Here is a 21,280-nt window from a genome sequence, read left to right as displayed (position 1 = left end):
GGAAGAGAATTCCAAAGAGTTGGTGCTACCACCGAAAATGATCTATTCCTAATACCAGTCCGATGAATTTGGGAAAAAGAAGGAATATTAAGGCCGGGGTCTAATGAAGATCTTAAAGAACGAGCAGGCTCATAAAACGAAATACGATTTGAAAGATAACTAGGGCCTGAACCAGATAAAGCTCTAAACGTTAAAACCAGGATTTTAAACTGAACTCGATAAGAAATTGGAAGCCAGTGTAGTTGTTTTAGGAGCGGAGTAGTGTGAACTCACCAACCTGCTCCTATTAACATCCTGGCAGCTGCTCTTTGGACTAATTTCAGTTGATGAAGTATTTTAAGGGGAAGTCCAGTATAAAGCGAGTTACAATAGTCTAACTTAGACGTAACCAAGGCATGGGTAACCGTGGTTAGGTCAGAGAGTTCCAGAAAAGGGCGCAATTGGCGAACCAATTTTAGGCAGGCAAAGGCACTTCTGGAAGTTGCTAAGACATGGGCCTCCAAAGTCAAGGCCGAATCCAGAAGGACACCCAAACTACGAACCTGGGTCTTTAAAGGGAGTAAAACTCCGTCTAATAACGGTACATTCCCTATTTCCAACTTGGTTCGGTGCCCAACCACCAGCACCTCTGTTTTATCTGGGTTCAGTTTCAGCTTATTCTGTGTCATCCAGGTCTTAACTGCTGTTAGACAATTATTTAAAGGAAGGATGGCATCTTTCATATCCGGAGGGAAGGAAAAATAAAGCTGGGTGTCATCAGCATATTGGTGAAACCGAATTCCAAACCTCCGGATGATCTCTCCCAGCGGTTTCATGTAAATGTTAAACAGCATCGGTGAAAGCACCGAGCCTTGTGGTACTCCGCATGACAACGGCCATTTGTACTCAGGTGACAGAGATCCAGGTTCAGATTCCCACATAGCTCTGAAACATACTGGATTAACCATGCTCCACTCATTCTCTCTCTCTCAACATGCCTCCATACTGTCAATATGTTGCAGGAGGGATTCAAGAGCACAGCAGAAATTTATATTTGGGCAATTAAAGCAGATTAAATCACTCTGTTGCCCTAGTAAAACAAATCTACTTTTACAAAAAGAGGAAGACTTTTCTGAGATTAGGGAAGTGACAGGGAATGCACTGAAAGTGTGGAATGAACAAATTATTAATGGGAAAAGGCATAAACACCCCACAAACAGATCAGTATGAATGCTAAATAAAGACCGGACATAGTCTAACCACCACATAAGCTTTGTACAAGCAAACCAGGATGAATGCTGAATAAACTGGTCATTTGGGGGAACTCTCAACATCTCAGGGTTGTGGGTTGACATGAAGATAAAACTGAGGAGAGAATGGTCCTGTACCCTGCCTTGAGCAACTTGGAGCTCTAGCTTGGATAGAGAGACTGCTGGGCAGTGGCATGGACGGCACACCAGCAGAAGCCCTGCTCTATCTTTCTGGCCCATCTTGGGTACATACCTTCCACCCCATCTCCCATACAGACTGGCCTCTTGGCAGGGGAGATGGCATTCCTGTGAATAAATGTAACCTGCCTCTGGCACTCCAGTCAGGGCCAGTGTTGCACTGAATATTGGTGTTGCACTGAATAGATTTATGGAGCAAAGAAAGGCTGGGGTTGACATAAATGGAAAAGGAAGTGATAGTGTGGTTGAGGGAAGAAAACATGGCTTGCAGGTCAAAGACATAGGTTTCCAGAATACCATGTATATCAGAAATGGGGGACCTGTGGCTATCCAGTTGTTGCTGGCCTCCAACCCCCATCATCCCTGACCATTGCCCATACTGGCTGGAGCTGATGGAAGTTGGAGTCCAACAACACCTGAAAGGCCACAAGTTCGCCACCTCTGGGATATATTAAGGGTCCAATTGTCCTTTAATCTGCTCCCTTTTCCCCATCCCTACGTAGAAGACAAAACTGTGTCTGTCTCTCTTTGGACACATGCTGAAGGCTATAAAGTAGAAGCTGCCCCCTTATTAGAAGTCAGCAATGCCTGGAATACATTAAGTGATTAGATGACACAGTGTATTTATGTGGAGCTACTGTATACTGAATATGAATACATTAGGGTCTTAGCATGCCAGACAGTCAACGAGCTGGGTGAAGGAAAAGCTACTTTCAAAGATAGCTGTATAGAAGACATATGGGTTACATTATTTCTGAATCCTCCCTGCCCCAAATGGGAATGACAATTCCACTCAGTATACTTTTAGAAACCAGTGTTTTGTTTTTAAAATGCAATATTTATTCATTTAACAGAATTTATATACTGCTTAATTGTAAATAAAATCTCTTAGTGGTTTACATTAAGGCAACTTAACAATAATAATTATGTTTTGGCGGGGGGGGGATCCTGATACATTTTCTCAATAAGCCTTTCAAAAGTCCTGTAAAGTAGACTACTGTAATTATCCCCCATTACATTTGGGGGACTGAGGCTCAGATAATAGGGGCTTGCTTAAAGGATTGTGGTGGACATGTGAATTTGGAACTTCCTGGTTAGCAGGTTATGCTCTTATGCTACGTTGCCCTAGCCTAAGCATGGTCTTTTCTCAGGGTTTTTCTGAAAGGCTAAGATACTCCCTTTTTGGCCTGTCAGAGTTTTGATGAACTACGTTCCCTGTTTTTTTCTTTTTTAAAAATATAAGACTGTAGATTTCATTCACAACAAACACGGTTCTCGTGATTTGTTGAATGGCAATGTAAGATAAACTGGTGACTTTCAAACCTCCTTTCAGACCTTTGGGGAATCCTTTGCACTTCAGTTTGTCCTATTGTGGAAGTAATAGCGATTTTAAACTGTTATTATTTTGTCTGCACATTGCCCAAGTGGAGGCTGGTGGCTCCGATGTCAGTGGGGCAGTGAATCTGCTCAGGGTTTTAGTCTGAACTTTCAAGGAGCTGTTCAACTGGCATTGCCCAGAGAATAATTGTTATGGGGTGTCTGCTAAATAAAGTGACTAAGTGAGAAATTAAGTAAATATAGCTTTCTCCTTATGCTATATCAACATGGAGGGGAAAACAGAATTATCTCTGTATATCCATTTGGCCCTGCTCCAGTCACCATGCACTTGGTGTACAGTGAGAATGGGCCTGTATGTGCAATGGAGAACCTGACCACACATACAGTTGTATATCCATAGGGCAGGGATGTGGAGCCTTTTTTTCCAGCCCAAGGGCCACATTCCCTCATGGGCAACCTTCTGGGGGACCGCAGGGCCAGACGCAAAAGTGGGTACGAGTCTAGGCATCCCTTTGTACAGTGGAACTCAGAAGTTTCTACATATACCCACACATCTCTTCGTTCTCCATTCTAGGGGGAAAGGGGGACATTGTCACATTGTAATGACACATTCCAGACGGGCACAAGCATTTAAAGAGAGAACAGAGCAAGGCCACTGAGGAATGTAGACTGGATATAGGGGGTGTGACCTGGGAGGAGTCCAGAGGGCCAGACAGAGAGGCCTGGAGGGATGCACTTGGTCCCTGGGCCTGAGGTTTCCTACCTCTAATATTGGGCATTTTAATGCTATATATTTTATGCATGAAGATTAGGAGCGAGGCCTATACAGTCATGCATCTGCTGTACACTCCATGCATTCTTTATACACATACAAGTGGATGCACTGTGAGAAGAGAGCTCCTGCGTATTATGGAGGATTTGGGGGAGTGCTGTGTGGAGCCCTGTCAGTTCCAAAGGGTCTGCCCTGGCCTACTGGGCTACAAAATGGCACCATGAGAACTGAGAGGTCACCCTCAGAACGATTCCAAATCTTCATGTTGTCTGTGGCAGAAGAAGGTTGTTAGTGGTAGGCATTCAATGGTAGATATTTGGTGCCCTGGGCTTCTACTGGGAGGAAGGGCGGGATATAAATCTAATAAATAAATAAATAATAAATTCAAGTGGTTTTTCAGGGAAGCTTGTATACTGCTATTGATATTCTCATTTAGGAACTTCTGAAAAGCATACATGGAGCCCCAGGTTCTTTGGAACATAGTTTTTAAAATGCTTGCAGAAGCTTGCATTGTTATTTTGGCCAGGTGAACCTGTTCTGGGCTGGCCTGCATGCCAGATTTTTGCTTATCTTTTTGTACAACAGCTTTAAGAAGTCAAGCTATGTTGCACATCCAACATTTAGAGTTCTTCTGGAAGCATAGCAATAGTGAAACTTCTTTTTTTTTAAGTAAACATGGAAAACTGGGCAGTCCACAATGTTTTTTAAAAGCATGTAATCTGATGTTTTAAAACTTGACTGGCTTTCTTCCAATTACAATATGATTAAAGGATGATCTTATTCTGAGAACACATATATATGTTATGCTTTGGGGGTATTTATCAAGGGATAAATGTCACCCTTTCATGGTATATTGCAGATAGACTGCAGTTACATCTGGAAGAAGTTTGCTTATGCCTAGTACAGTGTTTGGACCTCTGGACAAAAGGCTACTGTAAGGACAGAATATGGAGAAACCAATTGGTTCCCAATCAGAAAGAGTGTGAGACAGGGGTCACCCTATTTTATCACCCTATTTGTTTAATCTATACGCAGAACATATCATATGGAAAGCGGGATTGGACCAAAGTGAAGGAGGTGTGAAAACTGGAGGGAGAAATATAAATAATTTAAGATATGCAGACAATACCATACTACTAGCAGAAACCAGTAATGATTTGAAACGAATGCTGTTGAAAGTTAAAGAGGAAAGCACAAAGGCAGGACTACAGCTGAACGTCAAGAAGACTAAAGTAATGACAACAGAAAAGTTATGTAACTTTAAAGCTGACAATGAGGACATTGAACTTGTTAAGGATTATCAATACCTTGGCACAGTCATTAACCAAAATGGAGACAATAGTCAAGAAACCAGAAGAAAGCTAGAAATGGGGAGCGCAGCTGTGAGAGAACTAGAAAAGGTCCTCAAATGCAAAGATGTCTCACTGAACACTAAAGTCAGGATCATTCAGACCATGAAATTCCTGATTTCTACGTATGGATGTGAAAGTTGGACAGTGAAAAAAGCAGATAAGAGAAAAATCAACTCATTTGAAATATGGTGTTGGAGAAGGGCTTTGTGGATACCATGGACTGCAAAAAAGGCAAATAATTGGGTGTTACAACAAATTAATCCAGAACTGTCACTAGAAGCTAAAATGATGAAACTGAGGTTGTCATACTTTGGACACATCATGAGAAGACATGATTCACTAGAAAAGACAATGATGCTGGGAAAAACAGAAGGGAGTAGAAAAAGAGGAAGGCCAAACGAGATGGATTGATTCCATAAAGGAAGCCACAGACCTGAACTTACAAGATCTGAACAGGGTGGTTCATGACAGATGCTATTGGAGGTCACTGATTCATAGGGTCACCATAAATTATAATTGACTTGAAGGCACATAACAGGTACAGTGTTTCTCAAACTTTTAATCTTACCATACCTTCAGGGTCTCCCATCAAAGTGTCAACAATTTGTTTTGGTGTGGTCAGTAAATGAAAATAGTCCAGTGCAGTCATATATGTGTGAAGTGCACTGGCAGGTAAAGGCTTGGAGTGAAGGGCATGTGCTACGCTGCACACTAACTTTTCAGGCCCATAAGGACTTCATAGTCTCTCACCCCACACCTCTCACCTCACACCTAAAAGTGACTAATTTTTAGTTTATAATGATAGGCCCTAGCCCACATCATCTAGGAAGAGTGCATAGTCATTCCCCAAGGAGAGCCCAAAATTGCAGATCTAGTGTGTGTGTGTGTGTGTGTGCACGCATGCGTGCATGCCCAAGCATACATACATTTTGGTGAGTGTATATGCACTTGTATAAATACACACACACAGCAGCACGCATAGCATAGCATAATATCCAATTCATTAAGATCAAGTGGCAGTCTTAGAATAGGAAGCTGATAAAGTGTAGTGCATTAGTTAGTATGTTGAACCTGGGCTGGGAGATCAGGGCTTACATCCCTGAATAGCCATGTAGTCCACTGGGTGGTGTTGAGCCAGTCACTATCTCAGCCTAGCCTATCTCACAGGGTTTATCATGAGGAGGAAAAAGTGAGGTGCCTCACACCAATGTGTATGATAACCCTGAGCTCAGGTGTTCCGGCAGATGACATCATTGTGCCTCTGCATAAATAAATAAATAAATAAAAAGTCCCATAGTAGTTCTCCTCCACCCTCCACATTCTCTCCCTCCCCCCCCAGAAATCACTGACCTGAGAAAGCATCTAACACATCCCTGAGACTGTGCGTTGCAGGAGATGTTCAGCAGCAATGAGCAATCTGTCTTTCAGGGACATTTGTCTTCTGCTACTCATGCCACTGAGGAACTTCTGATAAGCATCTGAGGAGCTGGAACACAGTTTTAACACCAACTGACCTAATGGTTAAAGAATAAGACAAAGCAGTTTTTTCATAAAGCCAGCATCAGTAAAATAAAAATGTAGACTAATAACTAGCTGCTTTGCTTAGCCATGTTTAACAACACTTTCCATAGAATGTGCATGAGAAAGATTAGAGTTTGCTGGGGGTGCTGGAAATGCTGCTGTAACCCAGAGCTCTGCATGCTTCATCCTTCTTGCTGCAGCTGCAAATACATGATGCTTTAAAAACTGCTGTTCCTCCTTTATGCTTTGGGGATAAAAATACATGCTAGATTCTGCCATCTCAAATGATTTATATTCCTTTTAATGCATGTTTAAGCTTAATTGTGGAGATCATTTTGAGGCATTGTCCATAGAAATACTTTCATGAGTTAAAGAAATCATGAAAAAGCCATTAGTTGTTCAGGAGGTTTTGTGTGTTTAAATATAAATGCAGTTCTGTTCAATAACTAAAGATGCCCTAATCTGACTACATAGAAATCAAATGTTAGCCTTGAAGATGACCTCTTTTAAAAAAGGAGCTGTCTGATTTGGGGCTATTATTGTAACTCTTTATATTTTAATTCATGAATCTTTAAATACGCTGTACTTACAATACAGAACTGCATTGTTGTGTTTATGCTGAAAAATGAAGTTCTGCTATTCTATTTTTTTCCCAACGTGTTGCTTTAAAAGAGCATGATGTATTTTACCAAAACATTGCAAGGGAATGCATTGCATATTAAGGAAACAGTATCCTTTCCCATGCCTACTGAAACTCATTTTCCCCATACACAAGACCCTAACATAATTTGTTTTTAAACAAAACATGTGGCAAAAGGTATATATGTGAAATTTGGCTGTGTTATGTTGTACCATGCTACATGTAGTTTTATCTTATCCTTTCATATCTATCTTATCTTGCTGCTATAGTAGTGCCAAAAAAGGCATGTGTCCTGTCAGCAAAAGTGGCATTCCGTGCCAGATATCTCAGAGGGGCAGAGCCATATAGGTGTACCTCTTTTAAACCCTCTTTCCTCAGAACCGCTTACTGCTGTGTTTTGTTGGCAAATTGATCCATCGTTGATAGATCCAACATGGTGTATGTGTAGGGGATGCATATAGGGTTGGGGAACAGAATTATCCCTCCTGGCCCCACTCCTGACTTCCATGTGTCCAGCCAAATGTCTGAATGGAGACTCTGCTAGTACTGCTTGTACACACAGAGACACTCTCTAGATCACGGATGGGGAAACTTGTTAGGTCAGAGCCCCAGATTCTCTTCTGGGCAGCCCTCTAGGGGCCAAGTGCCAGCAGTGAACAGGGCCAGAGGCAAACATGGGCAAAACAAATGTGAATTTTATTTTTGTATAGCAGGGTCCTTTCTCTTTTTTTATCCTCCATTGAGGCAAGCAAGAAGCACTATCATAGAACCATAGAATAGTAGAGTTAGCAGGGGCCTATAATACCATTGAGTCCAACCCCCTGCTCAGTGCAGGAATCCAAGTTAAAACCTACCTGACAGGTGGCTCTCAACCTGCCTCTTGAAGGCCTCCAGTTAGATGTGTTATATGTAGAAAACCCACCACCTCCCTAGGTAATTGGTCCCATTGTCGTACTGCTCTAACAGTTAGGAAGTTTTTCCTGATGTTCAGTGGAAATCTGGCTTCCTGAAACTTGAGCCCATTATTCTGTGTCCTGTACTCTGGGATGATCGAGAAGAGATCCTGGCCCTCTTGTGTGTGACAACCTTTCAAGTATTTGAAGAGTATCATATCTCTCCCAGTCTTCTCTTTTCAGGGCCAAACATGCCCAGTTCTTTCAATTTCTCCTCAGAGGGCTTTGTTTCCAGTCCCCTGATCATCCTTGTTGTCCTCCTCTGAACCTATCATAGTTCAAAGACACACTCCAGCCAGACAAGAACAATCAAGGAAGGTGCAATGCAGGGACAGGGAGAGATGTAGGTGGAGAGAGTCCTGATAGAGAGGCCAGGAAGGCCACCTTAGGCCCTCAGGCCTGAGGACCCTCTTCCCTGCTATACTTTAATGGGAATCTTGCAGAAGGCACAGGTTTCCTAACCACAATTAAGAGAGGTTATGCACATATAGTTGTATATCTGTAGTCTTAATTCAGGCCTTCTATTCTACTGAACGCTTGGGGAATGGGTCAGAGCCAGATGTCTTCATCTCACCTCGCATCCCATGCATTCCCTTTAGATGCCATGTTGGGTCAACAGGGCTAGATTTGTAAAGATGCTTTGCACGTGGTCTCTTGGTGGCTCTCCTTGCTCTGAAATATGGCATGTTGACATATTAAGCTTAAATTGCCCTTAAGCCTCTCTTATGCTAGTTGTGTTAACATCATATTATTGTAAATGAAGAAGAAAAAGTTCAGGATAGACGTTTGTAGTGAGAATGTGCATTCTAGCCAATGCAAGTTTTACATTTGCATTGCAAACCTGATTGACACAAAATCTGCCTCATGTGTGGAAAACGCAGGCAATTGCGGCATGGCACAGCTGCATTCCAGGAGTATGTATGTATACACCCTGATCTTTTTTCCATTTGAGTCTACTGCATGGCCATCTGCCTCTCACTTGATTTGTTGTGTTAGATGTAGAAATGGTTTATGAACCAAAAGCTTTGTTTTGGTTTAATGAAAACCCAAATGAAAAGACTGCTAGGGTTTTTTTATTGGTTCCCAACTGTTAAAAATGTTCTGCTAAAAGTGCAAGTGATGTCAATTAAACCAAAGTTAGCTCCCTGAAGCCAATTCCTTTTATTACAGGGGTGGGGATTCCTTTCATTACAGGGGTGGGGATTTGTTATTATTGATATAAAAGGATACTGTCTCTTTAAAGACAAAAAAAAATGCTATTCTGGAAAATGCTTTGCATTTTGACTGTGGAATAGGATGTATTTATTAGTGCTGGAGCGGGGGGGGGCATCCTATTCACTGTTTAGTTGCAGTTCTTTGACTGACAAAACAAGAATAGCATAACATCATTGCTTTTTGTAACTTTTATAGCGAGTATATTGCAATATCTGTATGCAAACGTCTCATAACAAGATAGTGACATAAGTAATTTCTATTTTTAAATGTGTCCTAGTTTATTTTTTTATTTCAGAAAAAGCTTTGAATGTTGAATGTGTGTAAGTCACCGGGAATGTAGCAAGTTGATAAAATCCAAGCCAAATCCATCCTCCTGGCAGGGAAAAAAAGGCTGGAATTGCTTTTTATGGACATTTGTTTTGCAGCTTTCTACATCTTAAAGCAGAGAATAGCCAGGATAAGGTGCCAACCCAAAGGTTAGCTGAACATATTTCTTGAAATAATTTTGGCACAATGGTGTTTTGGAGGCACAAGAATTATAATATAAATCAAGAGGAAATATGCATGTAATTATTTTGTTTATTGTTTTAGGGTGATAGATACACTTTATGGAGGTATTTAATGACTAATGTACACCTGTTATCATGGTTATGAGCTTTTTAGATCCATATAGCTTCTTGTATCCATTTAGAGCTGTTAATGATTTTTTAAAAATACATTTACAAGTTATTTTATTAAAGAGGACTAACTTCATTGCCGCTTGAAATCAGTGTGAGTAGCATTTGACATGCAGTGCACTCCTTTACACACTTACCTGGGAGTAAGACCCACTGAATATAGCAGAACTTACTTCTTCTGAGTAAACATGCATAGAACTGTGCTGCACCAGTACTCAGAAGCAAGTTCCACTGTATTCAGTTGGGCTTACTTCATAATAAAGCTACAATCTTAGCCATGCTTCTTGAAATAAAGTTCAGATTAATTTAGCAGAGTAGCCCAGTAAACATGGATAGGATTGGGTTGCATGATCGATATAGTACATATTTTAAACAATTGTTTTGTTCCTTCTGTATGTTCCAAAACCCATGCTCCAGAATTCCACTCACTATGTTTGCTGTGTTGAGTGTTCAGCCCCCGCTCTGGTGAGCATCATGAGCCCCAGCCTTCCTCTAGAGTCCAGAACAGGGGGAGGCAACCAGTGCCCTCCAGTTGTTCTAAACTACTACTCCCATCATTCCTGAGTAGGGATGGATGGATCTGTCACTTTTTGTTCTCCCAGATTCTCATTTTTCCAATCATACATTTGGTTCTCCACTTTTTTGCAGCAGTTTGTGTTAAAAAAACACCACTCATGAATATTCTTCAGCATTTGAGTGCAAATTTATCCTAATAAACACATTTTTGTATGTGGATTTGACTATATTGTACAAGTTTTTCCAAGCAATTTCTCCTAATATAATGCATTTCTTTATGTTATTTTCACTAATATATTCCTTTCTATGCACATTTTTCCTAATATATGTATTTGGTTGGAGAACTGCATCACAAAATTTGGATAAGTGTGACTTTCGAAGGATAGACATGTTTCAGTTCTCATACTGTTTTGGAAAGTGCAAATTTGATAGATTCGCCTTTTAATGCAAACTGAATAGAATTTCTCCCCCATCCCTATCCCTGACTGTTGGCTATCCTGGCTGGGGCTGATGGGAGTTGGAGTCTAAAACATGTTTGGGGCACCAGGTTCTGTTACCCTGGTCCAGTTCTTGTAAATGAAAGGGTGGGGTCACACAGTCAGTGCTGCACTTCTGAAGTGCTCCATGCAATTTGGAAGCACAGCATGACAAGAACAAACCCCTGCCCTCTTCAGTTCGGAGGAGAGGGGGAGATCATCCAAGCAGTGCTTTGGAAGGTGTTTGTTGGGCCTCAGGAATACATTTTGACTATGAACATCATTCCTCTCTCCAGCATCAAGATAGCAGCCACAAATGTGATAGTTAAGTGAGCAAACATCCAAACAAACAGTTGAATAGTTAATTAATAAGTCCTATAAACAGGACATCATTTACCATGAATACTGAAAAATTTCCCCTTCCTCCCCAATTCCCCCTTTAAAGATATTTCAGTAGGTGCTAATTTTGTTTGCTCTTTATGAATGTAATGTGACTAGGGACAGGATCCCAAAGGGCGGCACATGGTACTTCTCTGCACCAAGGCTTCTGAGTCTTCCCTTCTCTCACAGCCTCCCTGCCAACCTAAACACTGTTCCAAATGGTAGGAGACTTTTTGGAGCTCTATCTCATGCAACAGACCAAACTACAATTGGAACAAGACGCTGCAAACATCCAGGCACATGAGGGCAGTACTAAAACCAAGCTAATTTCATGGGGAATGAGGATCCTGTCCTCTGGATCATGTCCCATTTTCTCCAAATAAAAAGCTTAGGGAAGTGTAGAGTACCAGTGTTGCCAATGACCAGAGAGCTGGATTGAAAGCTAGATTTAAATTCATGTGGACTCACTTCTCCACCTCATTTCTCCCCATTCATAGACATCTTTCCTATGGGGCAGAGTTGGGATTAGATAAAAATTAAAAATCAATTTACACATTTGAAGTGTAGTACAACAAAACTGTGAACGCATTAGTACATCTATTTGTATTTTAGGTATATGACACATAAAATATGATTTCCGAATTAAACCCTAAATATGTTGTTTTAAGATTCAGTAAAGTGTCACTAACTAATAAGGAGAACGGATGGTACTCAGTGTTAGTCTTACTCAGAGTAATCCCATTGAAGTTAATAGATATGACTAACAGGTTCATTAATTTCAGTGGGTCTACTCTGAGTAGGACAGTCTTCTGTGCCAAATCACATTCTATTGAAGTGCATCCTGACAGCGTGTTTTCTCTCATGTATCCATCCGTGGAACTCACTTCCTTTGGGGAAGGAACATATGTTCAATGTTAAAGCATATTTTTGCATGCCAACCCATCAGGTTGGGAAAAGTCCCCTGCCTGAAACCTCAGAGGCACTGCAGTCATTGTAGACCAATACTGCATTAGATGGGCCACCATCTGACTTAATATAAGGCAGTTTCCTATGTTCCTAACTCAAGACAGCATTCTTAGGGCTTCCAGGTAGCCTCCTATCTAGACACTAATCAGACTGAGACTTGCTTAGCTTAAACAAGTTTGCTCTCTCATATGCCTTCAGATCAGTGCTTTCAATTATTTGGTATTTGTGGCATTTGGGGGGGATGACTGGTTTAAAATTGGAGACATGCATTAGCTATTTCTTTGAACTTGTGGAAGGGGAAGCAGGTTTGCATGTGCCTTATTTCTGACTTCTACACAGTGGAATAGAGTATTCAGGTGTGCACACAAACCTATGTGCAGAGTGCTCTTTTTATACAGAAAGAAACCACTATACATGTAGAGTTGTTCATGTGTAGGGTCTATTCTGGCCAAACGAGTGTAGATTAAGAGTCGTGACAACATCCATGATTCCCTACCCCACCTTCCATGTGCTGAAAAAAGGTCTGCAAAAGTTTTTCTTTATCCTCAAAAAGATATATACATATTTTATCAATCAGTTCTCAGATCCATAGGCTGGCATCCTCCTTGCAACTGCAGGTCCACCCTGCTGACATTGTCTTCTAACTTTCTCCTGCCTCTTTTGCCTAGTCAGTCAGGCTTAGGGAGGTGGTTGTGCTTTGTGGGTAGAGCTGATGCATCTGAGATTTCCCCACACCTGTCAGTTTAAATGCAAAGACTACCGGTGTGCCTTTGTTAGGGAGGGGGCTGATGTCATTGCTCAAACATTGGCAGAAAGTGAGGAACAAAGTTGTCTCCTAGTTCTCAAGGGCAAAAATTGCTGAATGCATCCAATACGGAAGCTTAATTTTTCCAAGTCAGTTTCAGCCTCTCTTGCAGTATAAGATTTGGGAATCATTGCCTCAGACTTTACTGTATGAATAATTCCACTGAACATTTGTGGAGGTCTTCCAACATTATGTACTATACTAAGAAATGTTTGTCATACATTATCTTGATACAATATTGATTTACTGTTATATAAAATGTAAATACCTTAATTTACATTAGTTAGATACCTGGAATATTTTTTTTGTGAAGTGCAGCAACTTAGTATGTGCATTTTTACAGCCATTTTCAAAAATTGTAGCAATATGTTGTTTGCACTGATTTGCTTGTACACAATCCTAGTGTGATGTCATCAGAGCTTGGAAGGTTACTTTTAAAAAGGAATAAATTACAATTACTGTTACATGCCCACCAAAAGTAATACATTACCATTACAATTACTACCATTTTGAAAGGAATTGATTATCATTACTCAAAAGTAATCGCTACAATTGCACTTAAGTTACTTTTTAAAAAACCTAGAGTGCCTACAAGGCTCTGGCCGTGGCTGCTGCACATCTAAGTAGCCTAAAACAACATTTAAAATAAACACAGAGAGAAAGATAGCAGAATAACTCTTTTTATCCATAAGGTAAGCAATGGTAGTCTCTCCACTGGTAAGAGAATCAGGGAGGGAGGCAGGGGTCACTGCTCACATCTTCGTGCATCAAACCAAGTGCAACCCCCGCACACACACACTCAGCCAGCAAACGTCATCTCTCTCACTCAACCACCTGCCAGACCCTGCCGTGCCACCAACTAAGGCAGACCCACCAAGCAAACATTTTCCCCTGGGGAGCAAAAATTAAAACACTGCAAATGCAGCAAAATAGCCAGGGAGGACAGTGGAGGGCACTTCACAGGCCAAGTGCAAACACAGTATTCACACACACACACAAAAACACTCTCATCTCCACAGTTCTTTATCTCTATTCCGCTGCTGCCTCATTCTCCTCCTTCATCCATGTCCTTGCCCTCTGGCTCCTTTCTCCCTCCACTCCATTCTTCTCCAGCACCATCCATTTTTTTAAACAATTGTTTTCTCCACTCCACCCCATCTCGCTCTTCACCTCCACCCTCGATGCCTCCTAAACACCCACAGAGGGAATAGTGACGCTGCACAGAAGCACAGAAGCACAATTTGAGGCACATGATTTTCATCCGTGAATCAGAAGAGCAGAAGATTTACCCTGTGTCCCCCCCCCCCGTAACACCCAAAAGTAATGCTGGAAACATTAAAATTACTCCTCAAAAGTAATAAAATGACTCTTCTTTCTATTACAATCAAAATGCAAAGAAATTACCCACTTGTTCCTCAAAAAAGTAATAAATTACAAGTAATTCATTTTTTGTAACTAATTACTTGCAAGCTCAGAATGCCATAATATGATGGGTAATTGAAAATCTCTTTGGAAATGTAGTACCTCTTTTATTTAAGGTAGCCATAGGTTCTCCAATGCATCTCTCCATTGCTTATGGAAGCATGTGCACAACATTTGACATTGTCATTCCAATATGAGAGAGAGCAAAGAAACTTTTGCATGTCAAGCTGCTTAAAGATGAAAGGCCAGCTGCCCACAATAAAGATTTGTGAAAGTGCATTAACAGATTGTAAATGTGCACGTCTAACCATTACAATTGCTATATAATAAAATGTGTTTTATGAATAAAACAGATGCTTTGTAAGGTTACATATTATTTTATATTTGATTTAGTAAGAAAATTTAAGTTCATAGTTAGTCCAACTAGGATTGGAGAGCCAGTGTGGTGTAGTGGTTAGAGTGTTGGACTACAACCTGGGAGACCAGGGTTCGAATCCCCACACAGCCATGAAGCTCACTGGGTGACCTTGGGCCAGTCACTGCCTCTCAGCCTCAGGAAGGCAATGGTAAACCGCCTCTGAATACCGCTTACCATGAAAACCCTATGAATATAGGGTCTCCATAAGTCAGAATTGACTTGAAGGCAGTCCATTTCCATTCCAACTAGAATTATTATGCGTTCCTTAATTGGAAAGTACATCATGACCCCATATAATTTAATCACTGCCTTAGGCTGGTTCCCCATTAGAAATGTGATTCTTCATGCACTAACATTTCATAGAAAATTCAGAGAATGTCATTGCCAACCTATCAAATTCCATGTTTTCAGTGTTATCAATGCTTGATGTTTTACAATCAAATGCAATTGCTGTGCTAGTCTGTGTAGTGTATACTTACAAAGCACCACTGAACCTTTTAAGGGCTTAAAAAAAAAGGTAAAGGTGTCCCCGCACTTATAGTGCGAGTCATTTCCCACTCAGGGTGACGTCTTGCGACGTTTACTAGGCAGACCGTATATATGGGGTGGGATTGCCAGTTTCTTCCCCGGCCTTTCTTTACCCCCCAGCATATGCCAAGTACTCATTTTACTGACCATGGATGGATGGAAGGCTGAGTGGACCTTGACCCCTTTTACTGGAGATTTAACTTCCTCCTTTTGTTGGAATCGAACTCCGGCCGTGAGCAGAGCTTCAGCTCCGTTACCGCCACTTGCCACTCTGCGCCACGGAGGGTCTTTTAAGGGCTAGTCTTCCCTTAATTAAACAAAGGTTCTGTCCTTTTTATTTATTTCTATTAATTGTGTTACAGGATTAGTTATGAATTAATCAGTCACTGTTCTCTGAGAGGGATTCAATTATTGATTCTGATTATTTTTAATTATTTTTATTGCAAAATAGAGCTATAAATGTGTGATTAAATCCACAGTGAACAGGAGCTGACCAATTAAGGGACAATTAATCACTAATGTCATGCCATCTGAACAGGAAACAACTAGAGGCAGAAGCTACAATGAGAAAGCTCCTGATTAAAATTGCAGAGGATTTTTGGTAAATGGGACTTTCTTCTGAATAAACACAGTAAGCCTTTGACCATGGGGATCCCTGGATAATATAGTGTTATATTAACAACCAATAGGAATCATTATTTTAATCCCACTTTTAATTTAATAGGTAAAATAAAGGAAAATATTACAGATGGCTCTTTCCTTCTAACAACTTAGAATGCCATTTTTAAAAGCTGATTCAACATATCTTATTGTGTCTCAACAAAGCAGTTTTCATGTGGGTTGGCCACTGTGCAAATGTTTAAATGTAATTGTTTGGTTAAAAGGCAGATGGTTAATCAACTAAATAGGCAGTTTGCAATGCTGTTGATTTCACTGCAGTACTGGATTTTAGTAAACTCTGTGCCATGAATGGGGAACCTGTGGCACTTCAATTTCCATCTTCCCTGATCACTGGCCATGCTAGCAATTGAAGTACAACATTTGGAGGGCCACAGATTTCCCATCCCTGCTCTTTGCAGTTATTCAGCTTATCAGTGAATGCATACTCAACCACATGATGGAATTAATGTGACTGTCCTCAAAGTCTTGACTGAAAAGTAATGCTACATCTACAGTCTGTATACATAAGCTTGATGTGGTGATGATACCTTTCTGCAGGGCACTTTGATTGCTGCTCCTTAATACTTTCTTAGGAAAAAGAAAACCAGGTAGATGCACATACAGACTGCAGTGTTAATTAAGTTATACAAGCACACATACACACATACTAAGATGTTTACAAAATAGCAGACCATTTCTGTGGGTGATGGAATAGCTGGCATTTTTTAAAGGCTACTTTAGAGTTTCTGCACTGGACTGACACTTAGCCAATAAAAATTTTCAAACAAAGTATCAAAGTAACTCCCATATTGCTGGCAGAGAGGATGGAAAAGTCAAGTCACAGATCATATCCAGTAGGTACCCATGATACTCAGGCAAGTACATTCTACAAAGTAGTTTTTATGCTCTCTGAAAGAAGTATCATCTTTTTCTATGTGCAAAATATCGTGCTTTTTGCATGCTTAGAAAATTTGAATGGTGCACAAAAGAAATGCTGCCTGGAGGAAAGATTCTGGATCCCCCCCCAAAAAAGGATAGTGACAAAGGCTTCCTCCCAAGGTCATACATTCATTCACACCCAGCTGCCACAGAGCTAGTTCGGGTGGTTTGTATCTCACTCTTCTCTTCCTGCCTTTTCCCAAGCACAAACTCTACAAGAATAGTTTGTAAAATAGCACATGAGTCTGCTCTTCACAGAAAAAGCCCAAAGCTCTATATGGACATGCCCAAACTTTGAGTGTGACTAATTTTTTTCTCTGGATCTCAATCTATCCACCTCTACCCCAGCAAAATGTCTTTTCCAGTCTGCTGGACTTGAGTGCATGCATTATCCCAGCCTCAGGAGGGGCTCTACAAATCATGGACCAACACTGGATCATTCAGCTCTATGTATGTGGCAGGGAAGCAGCATGAACTGGATTTATATATGTATAGTTAAGTTTTATTAGCAGAGCAAATATGACTTTCCAAAACATAAAGATGGTTGGTGGGAGTTTGAAATACTGTATACATGATACATACATTTGTAGGATTGTCTTTAATCCTTTTAATAAATGTCAACTTGTTATTATATGAATGTATAAATTCTTAGGTTGTAACCCTATATACCCTATAGGCTACAAACCTATACAGATCTGGGAATAAATCCCATTGAACTTAATGCAGGTGACTTGTAGGCATGCATAGGACTGTACTTTTTTTGCTATATATCTGTATTTTAATGAATCTTCACATTATCATTGAAAGTAGTAGTTGATATACATTGCATTGTCTCAACAGTCTACGTGTTATGTTTTGCATTTCACATTAACCTTTCCCCACCACCACCACTTTGTATGCGTTTTAATGGAAGCATCTTTGGTGGGTGGGAGTTGTAGCAGAAAAATGATGAACAGGAAAGGATTAAGCTCCCTCTTCCCATCACTTATTTTCTCCAACTCACTGCCTTTTTGTTCACTGCCCCACTTCACATGTAACACTAAGTCAAACTATGGCTTAGTAAGAGTGAGCAAATCTGTGGGTTCTTGGAGTGACGATCACAGCTGCTTCAGTCCTCTCCTAGTCCTGCTGCTGCTGCGGTACCTGGAACAAGCCATGGTTTGGCCTAGCATTATATATGAACATATGGATTTGTGGTGTGTTTCCCCCAAACCAACCATGACTGGTAAACCAAGAAAAAAACTGGGTTATAGTTTGTTGGGTGTGAGACAAACCACAAGGCCACATTTATTTATTTATTACATTTATACCCCTCCTTTCTTTTAATAATAGAAACCCAAGGCGGCTTACATATGGTTCCCAGGCAGTCTCCCATCTAGGCACTGACCAGACCTGACCCTGCTTAGCTTCAGCAGGGAGCTGGCCTTATGTGCCTTCAGACCATAGCCATATTCACACCATGGTTTTGCTGTGGATAGCACAACATTAACAGGCCTGGGAAAATAACAAATGTTCAGTTATTTTTGCTCTGTGCACCAGCTCATTCTTATGATGTGGTGGTTTGGCTTAGCATTACATGTGAATGAGCCCACTATTATAATCAAATAATGTGCATGCACTTACAATTCAACAAGAGGAATGATAAGCCTGCTTACATGTATTCACAGCTGTATGTCAGCCTGGATGTAAACATGGTGAATGTATTGGACCAAACAAGTGCAAGTGTCATCCAGGATACACTGGGAAAACATGCAGTCAAGGTAAGAAAAGACAATTTAACAATATTTTAAAAGCATGATATTTCTCATTGCTGAAGTACATTTGAAACTTTAACGAAATGATGTTTTGTTAATGTCGTAGTCTAGCTGCAGTAGCTTGGTCCTTATCACTGATGAGTTACACAGACAAACAACAGAAGCAGGTTATGGATGTGTCACATCATTGGTTCGCTGGGTCACCTGACATACTACTGAATCTAGCAGGCCCAAGGCTGTTCATGTCTTTGCAGTTCCCACTTTTTGCCTACCTGGCTTGGGGATGCCTAAGATCAGGGGATAATTAGTTCAATGTGATGCTCATTTTTTAGCAGCTGCAGAGTGTAAGGAACCAGAGTTTCTAGAACTCTCTGCATGAAATCCACAGCACCATTCAGTGTGGCTAAGTTGTTAGAGTGTTGTACTATGACCTGGAAAATCTGGGTTCAAATCCCCACTTGGTCATGAAGCTCACTGGGTGCCACTCAGCCTACCCTACCTCACGGGGTTGTTGTAGGGATAAAGTGAAGGGGGGAATATGTACACCATCTTGAGCTCCTTGGAGGAAAGGTGGGATACAAACGTAGTAATAAATAAATAAAATAAATAAATTCATCCACTTGAATTGAATGAGAGCTTCCATCATTCTCAGAGAGGCCTGCTCAGGAGTTGTTCTTACTGCATACCAACATAATCCTTGTCATTAAAGTATATAAAAGTGAAACAAGTGCTATTGTTGTTAGAGGTACAAGATTGGTCCCCTTCAGAGATCAACGGAGAGACCTTATACCAATAGAGACTCCTTTTGATTTATGGAAAAGTACCTTGCTTTTATGAAGAAAAGTCAGCATGCTAATTTACAATGAAATAAAATTAATAATTTAAAATAAATTAAAATACAGTTCTTCCATATTCTGTTTGTAACAACAAAACTACACACAAAGCCCTAGTAACTTCATAATGAAGAATATTCATGTTGTTTTAAAGTGGCCGGTATTTTCACCATATTGCACTATTTTCATTCACTTCTCCCCAAAGTATTACTTTATGTAGTGCTGAGCACTCCCAAGTGCTTAAAGAAGTCACAGCCACTCTCTCCAGTTAGCCTTGATAAAGCTTTCCTAAGCTTGTTATAGCAAAAGCAAATGAGTGGTTTAGAACACTTGACAATTTGAGGAAGGTGGTATTATACAGAACTGTGTTCCCTGAGAGTTACTAATCCTCCCATGGCACAGTAATTTCTAAATGCTTTTAAAAAACTCATTTGTTCAGATATATTAATCCTTCCCTGACAGATTCATCTAATCCCACCCTCCCCATGGCCTCATTTCCAACACTTCCTTCACCTGATAGCCCCTAGTCTCTTACATTACATGTATGTCTCACTTTCATTCTAGAACTTCATCTCCCAGAACTGCATACCACAAAAATACTATGGGTGTGCAGCAGTTTAAAATATGCACTTATTTCCTTACATTTTATGAAACCATGTTGGGTCCAAGGAGCTGCTGTTGTGAAGCAGGCAGAGATGAGAAACAAGAATTTGTGTTGGTGATTTCAGACTATATATTCAGCATCCTTTTGAGAAATGTGATACTTTGTAATTAAGTGCTCCCATTCATTTCAGCAGAGAACTTTCCCGTGGGTGGTTCCCACTGGAGAGAGTTGCTTCATTGGGCTGCAGCCTAAGGGCCAAACTAGACATAGCATTAAATTCTTCTTTATAGTTAATGTACACATGTTTCAAAATGCAAATTATATCAGCCGCTGCTGGTGGTGGGTACTGATAAGGGCCATGAGGGATTTCTTCCCATTGCAAACCTTCAGAAGAGGGATTTTCCTCAGGGCCATAGCAGGGGAGGAAAGGGTTAAATCCCCACCACCATATCTATTATGAACCTGGTAATTATCACTCCACCACACACCCTGGCTGCATTTGGGCTGATGCTACTGGCATTTTTAAAAAACCTGCATGTTTAATGCAAAGACACATTTAACTTCATGTCTAGTCTCCCTTACACACTGTTCCTTGACTGAGTGTAATTCTCACTGATGTCAACAGGAATTAGAGCTTTGTAATAGGACTTAGCACCAGAACTTGACCAGAGGAAGTTAGGAGTTGCTTCTGTTTTGATATACTATACTTGGGAGGCAGATCTGCAGATCCCACTTAAAGCCGCCGGATGGGTGTCATTACTGTTGTTTTCCTTGGTATTCACTGACTGGCTCCATTATTGGTCAATGTCATAATATAAGTGGCTTTTCCTGGATTGGAAATATCATCCTAATTATTATCACAGCTTCATCAAACAAAAGGTCTGTTGTGGGTGTCGAGATGAAATGGAGTTGTCTAGCGATGGCAATTTCTTTTCAGTGAACTTATGATTGTCAACATCCAGGCAGGCTACTATTTCTATACATTCTCTGCATACATTCCCTGCGTAATAGATATATATGTGTGTGCAAATATGTGTCTATGTATGTAATACACCTGAGGATCTTACTGTTGACAAGTGGAGA

At 40.6% G+C, this 21,280-nt stretch overlaps 1 protein-coding gene across 11 annotated transcripts in view; it reads left to right on the top strand.

Moving 5' to 3' along the window:
* The window catches only part of NPNT (nephronectin), a 93,667-nt gene that overhangs the window by 23,414 nt on the left and 48,973 nt on the right, over positions 1-21,280 (top strand). For 6 of the 11 annotated variants that reach the window (XM_061585474.1, XM_061585476.1, XM_061585472.1 and 3 more), the window contains exons 3-5: positions 9,644-9,694; positions 17,355-17,456; positions 18,674-18,766. In XM_061585474.1, the coding sequence (XP_061441458.1) occupies positions 9,644-9,694; positions 17,355-17,456; positions 18,674-18,766 (246 nt within the window). The remainder of the gene's footprint in view (positions 1-9,643; positions 9,695-17,354; positions 17,457-18,673; positions 18,767-21,280) is intronic. The other 5 variants (XM_061585475.1, XM_061585479.1, XM_061585480.1 and 2 more) reach the window with 2 other exon arrangements.

Source organism: Rhineura floridana, chromosome 9 (assembly GCF_030035675.1).
Source record: "Rhineura floridana isolate rRhiFlo1 chromosome 9, rRhiFlo1.hap2, whole genome shotgun sequence".
Taxonomy (NCBI): domain Eukaryota; kingdom Metazoa; phylum Chordata; class Lepidosauria; order Squamata; family Rhineuridae; genus Rhineura; species Rhineura floridana.
This window is presented reverse-complemented; position numbering and strand designations above follow the sequence as displayed.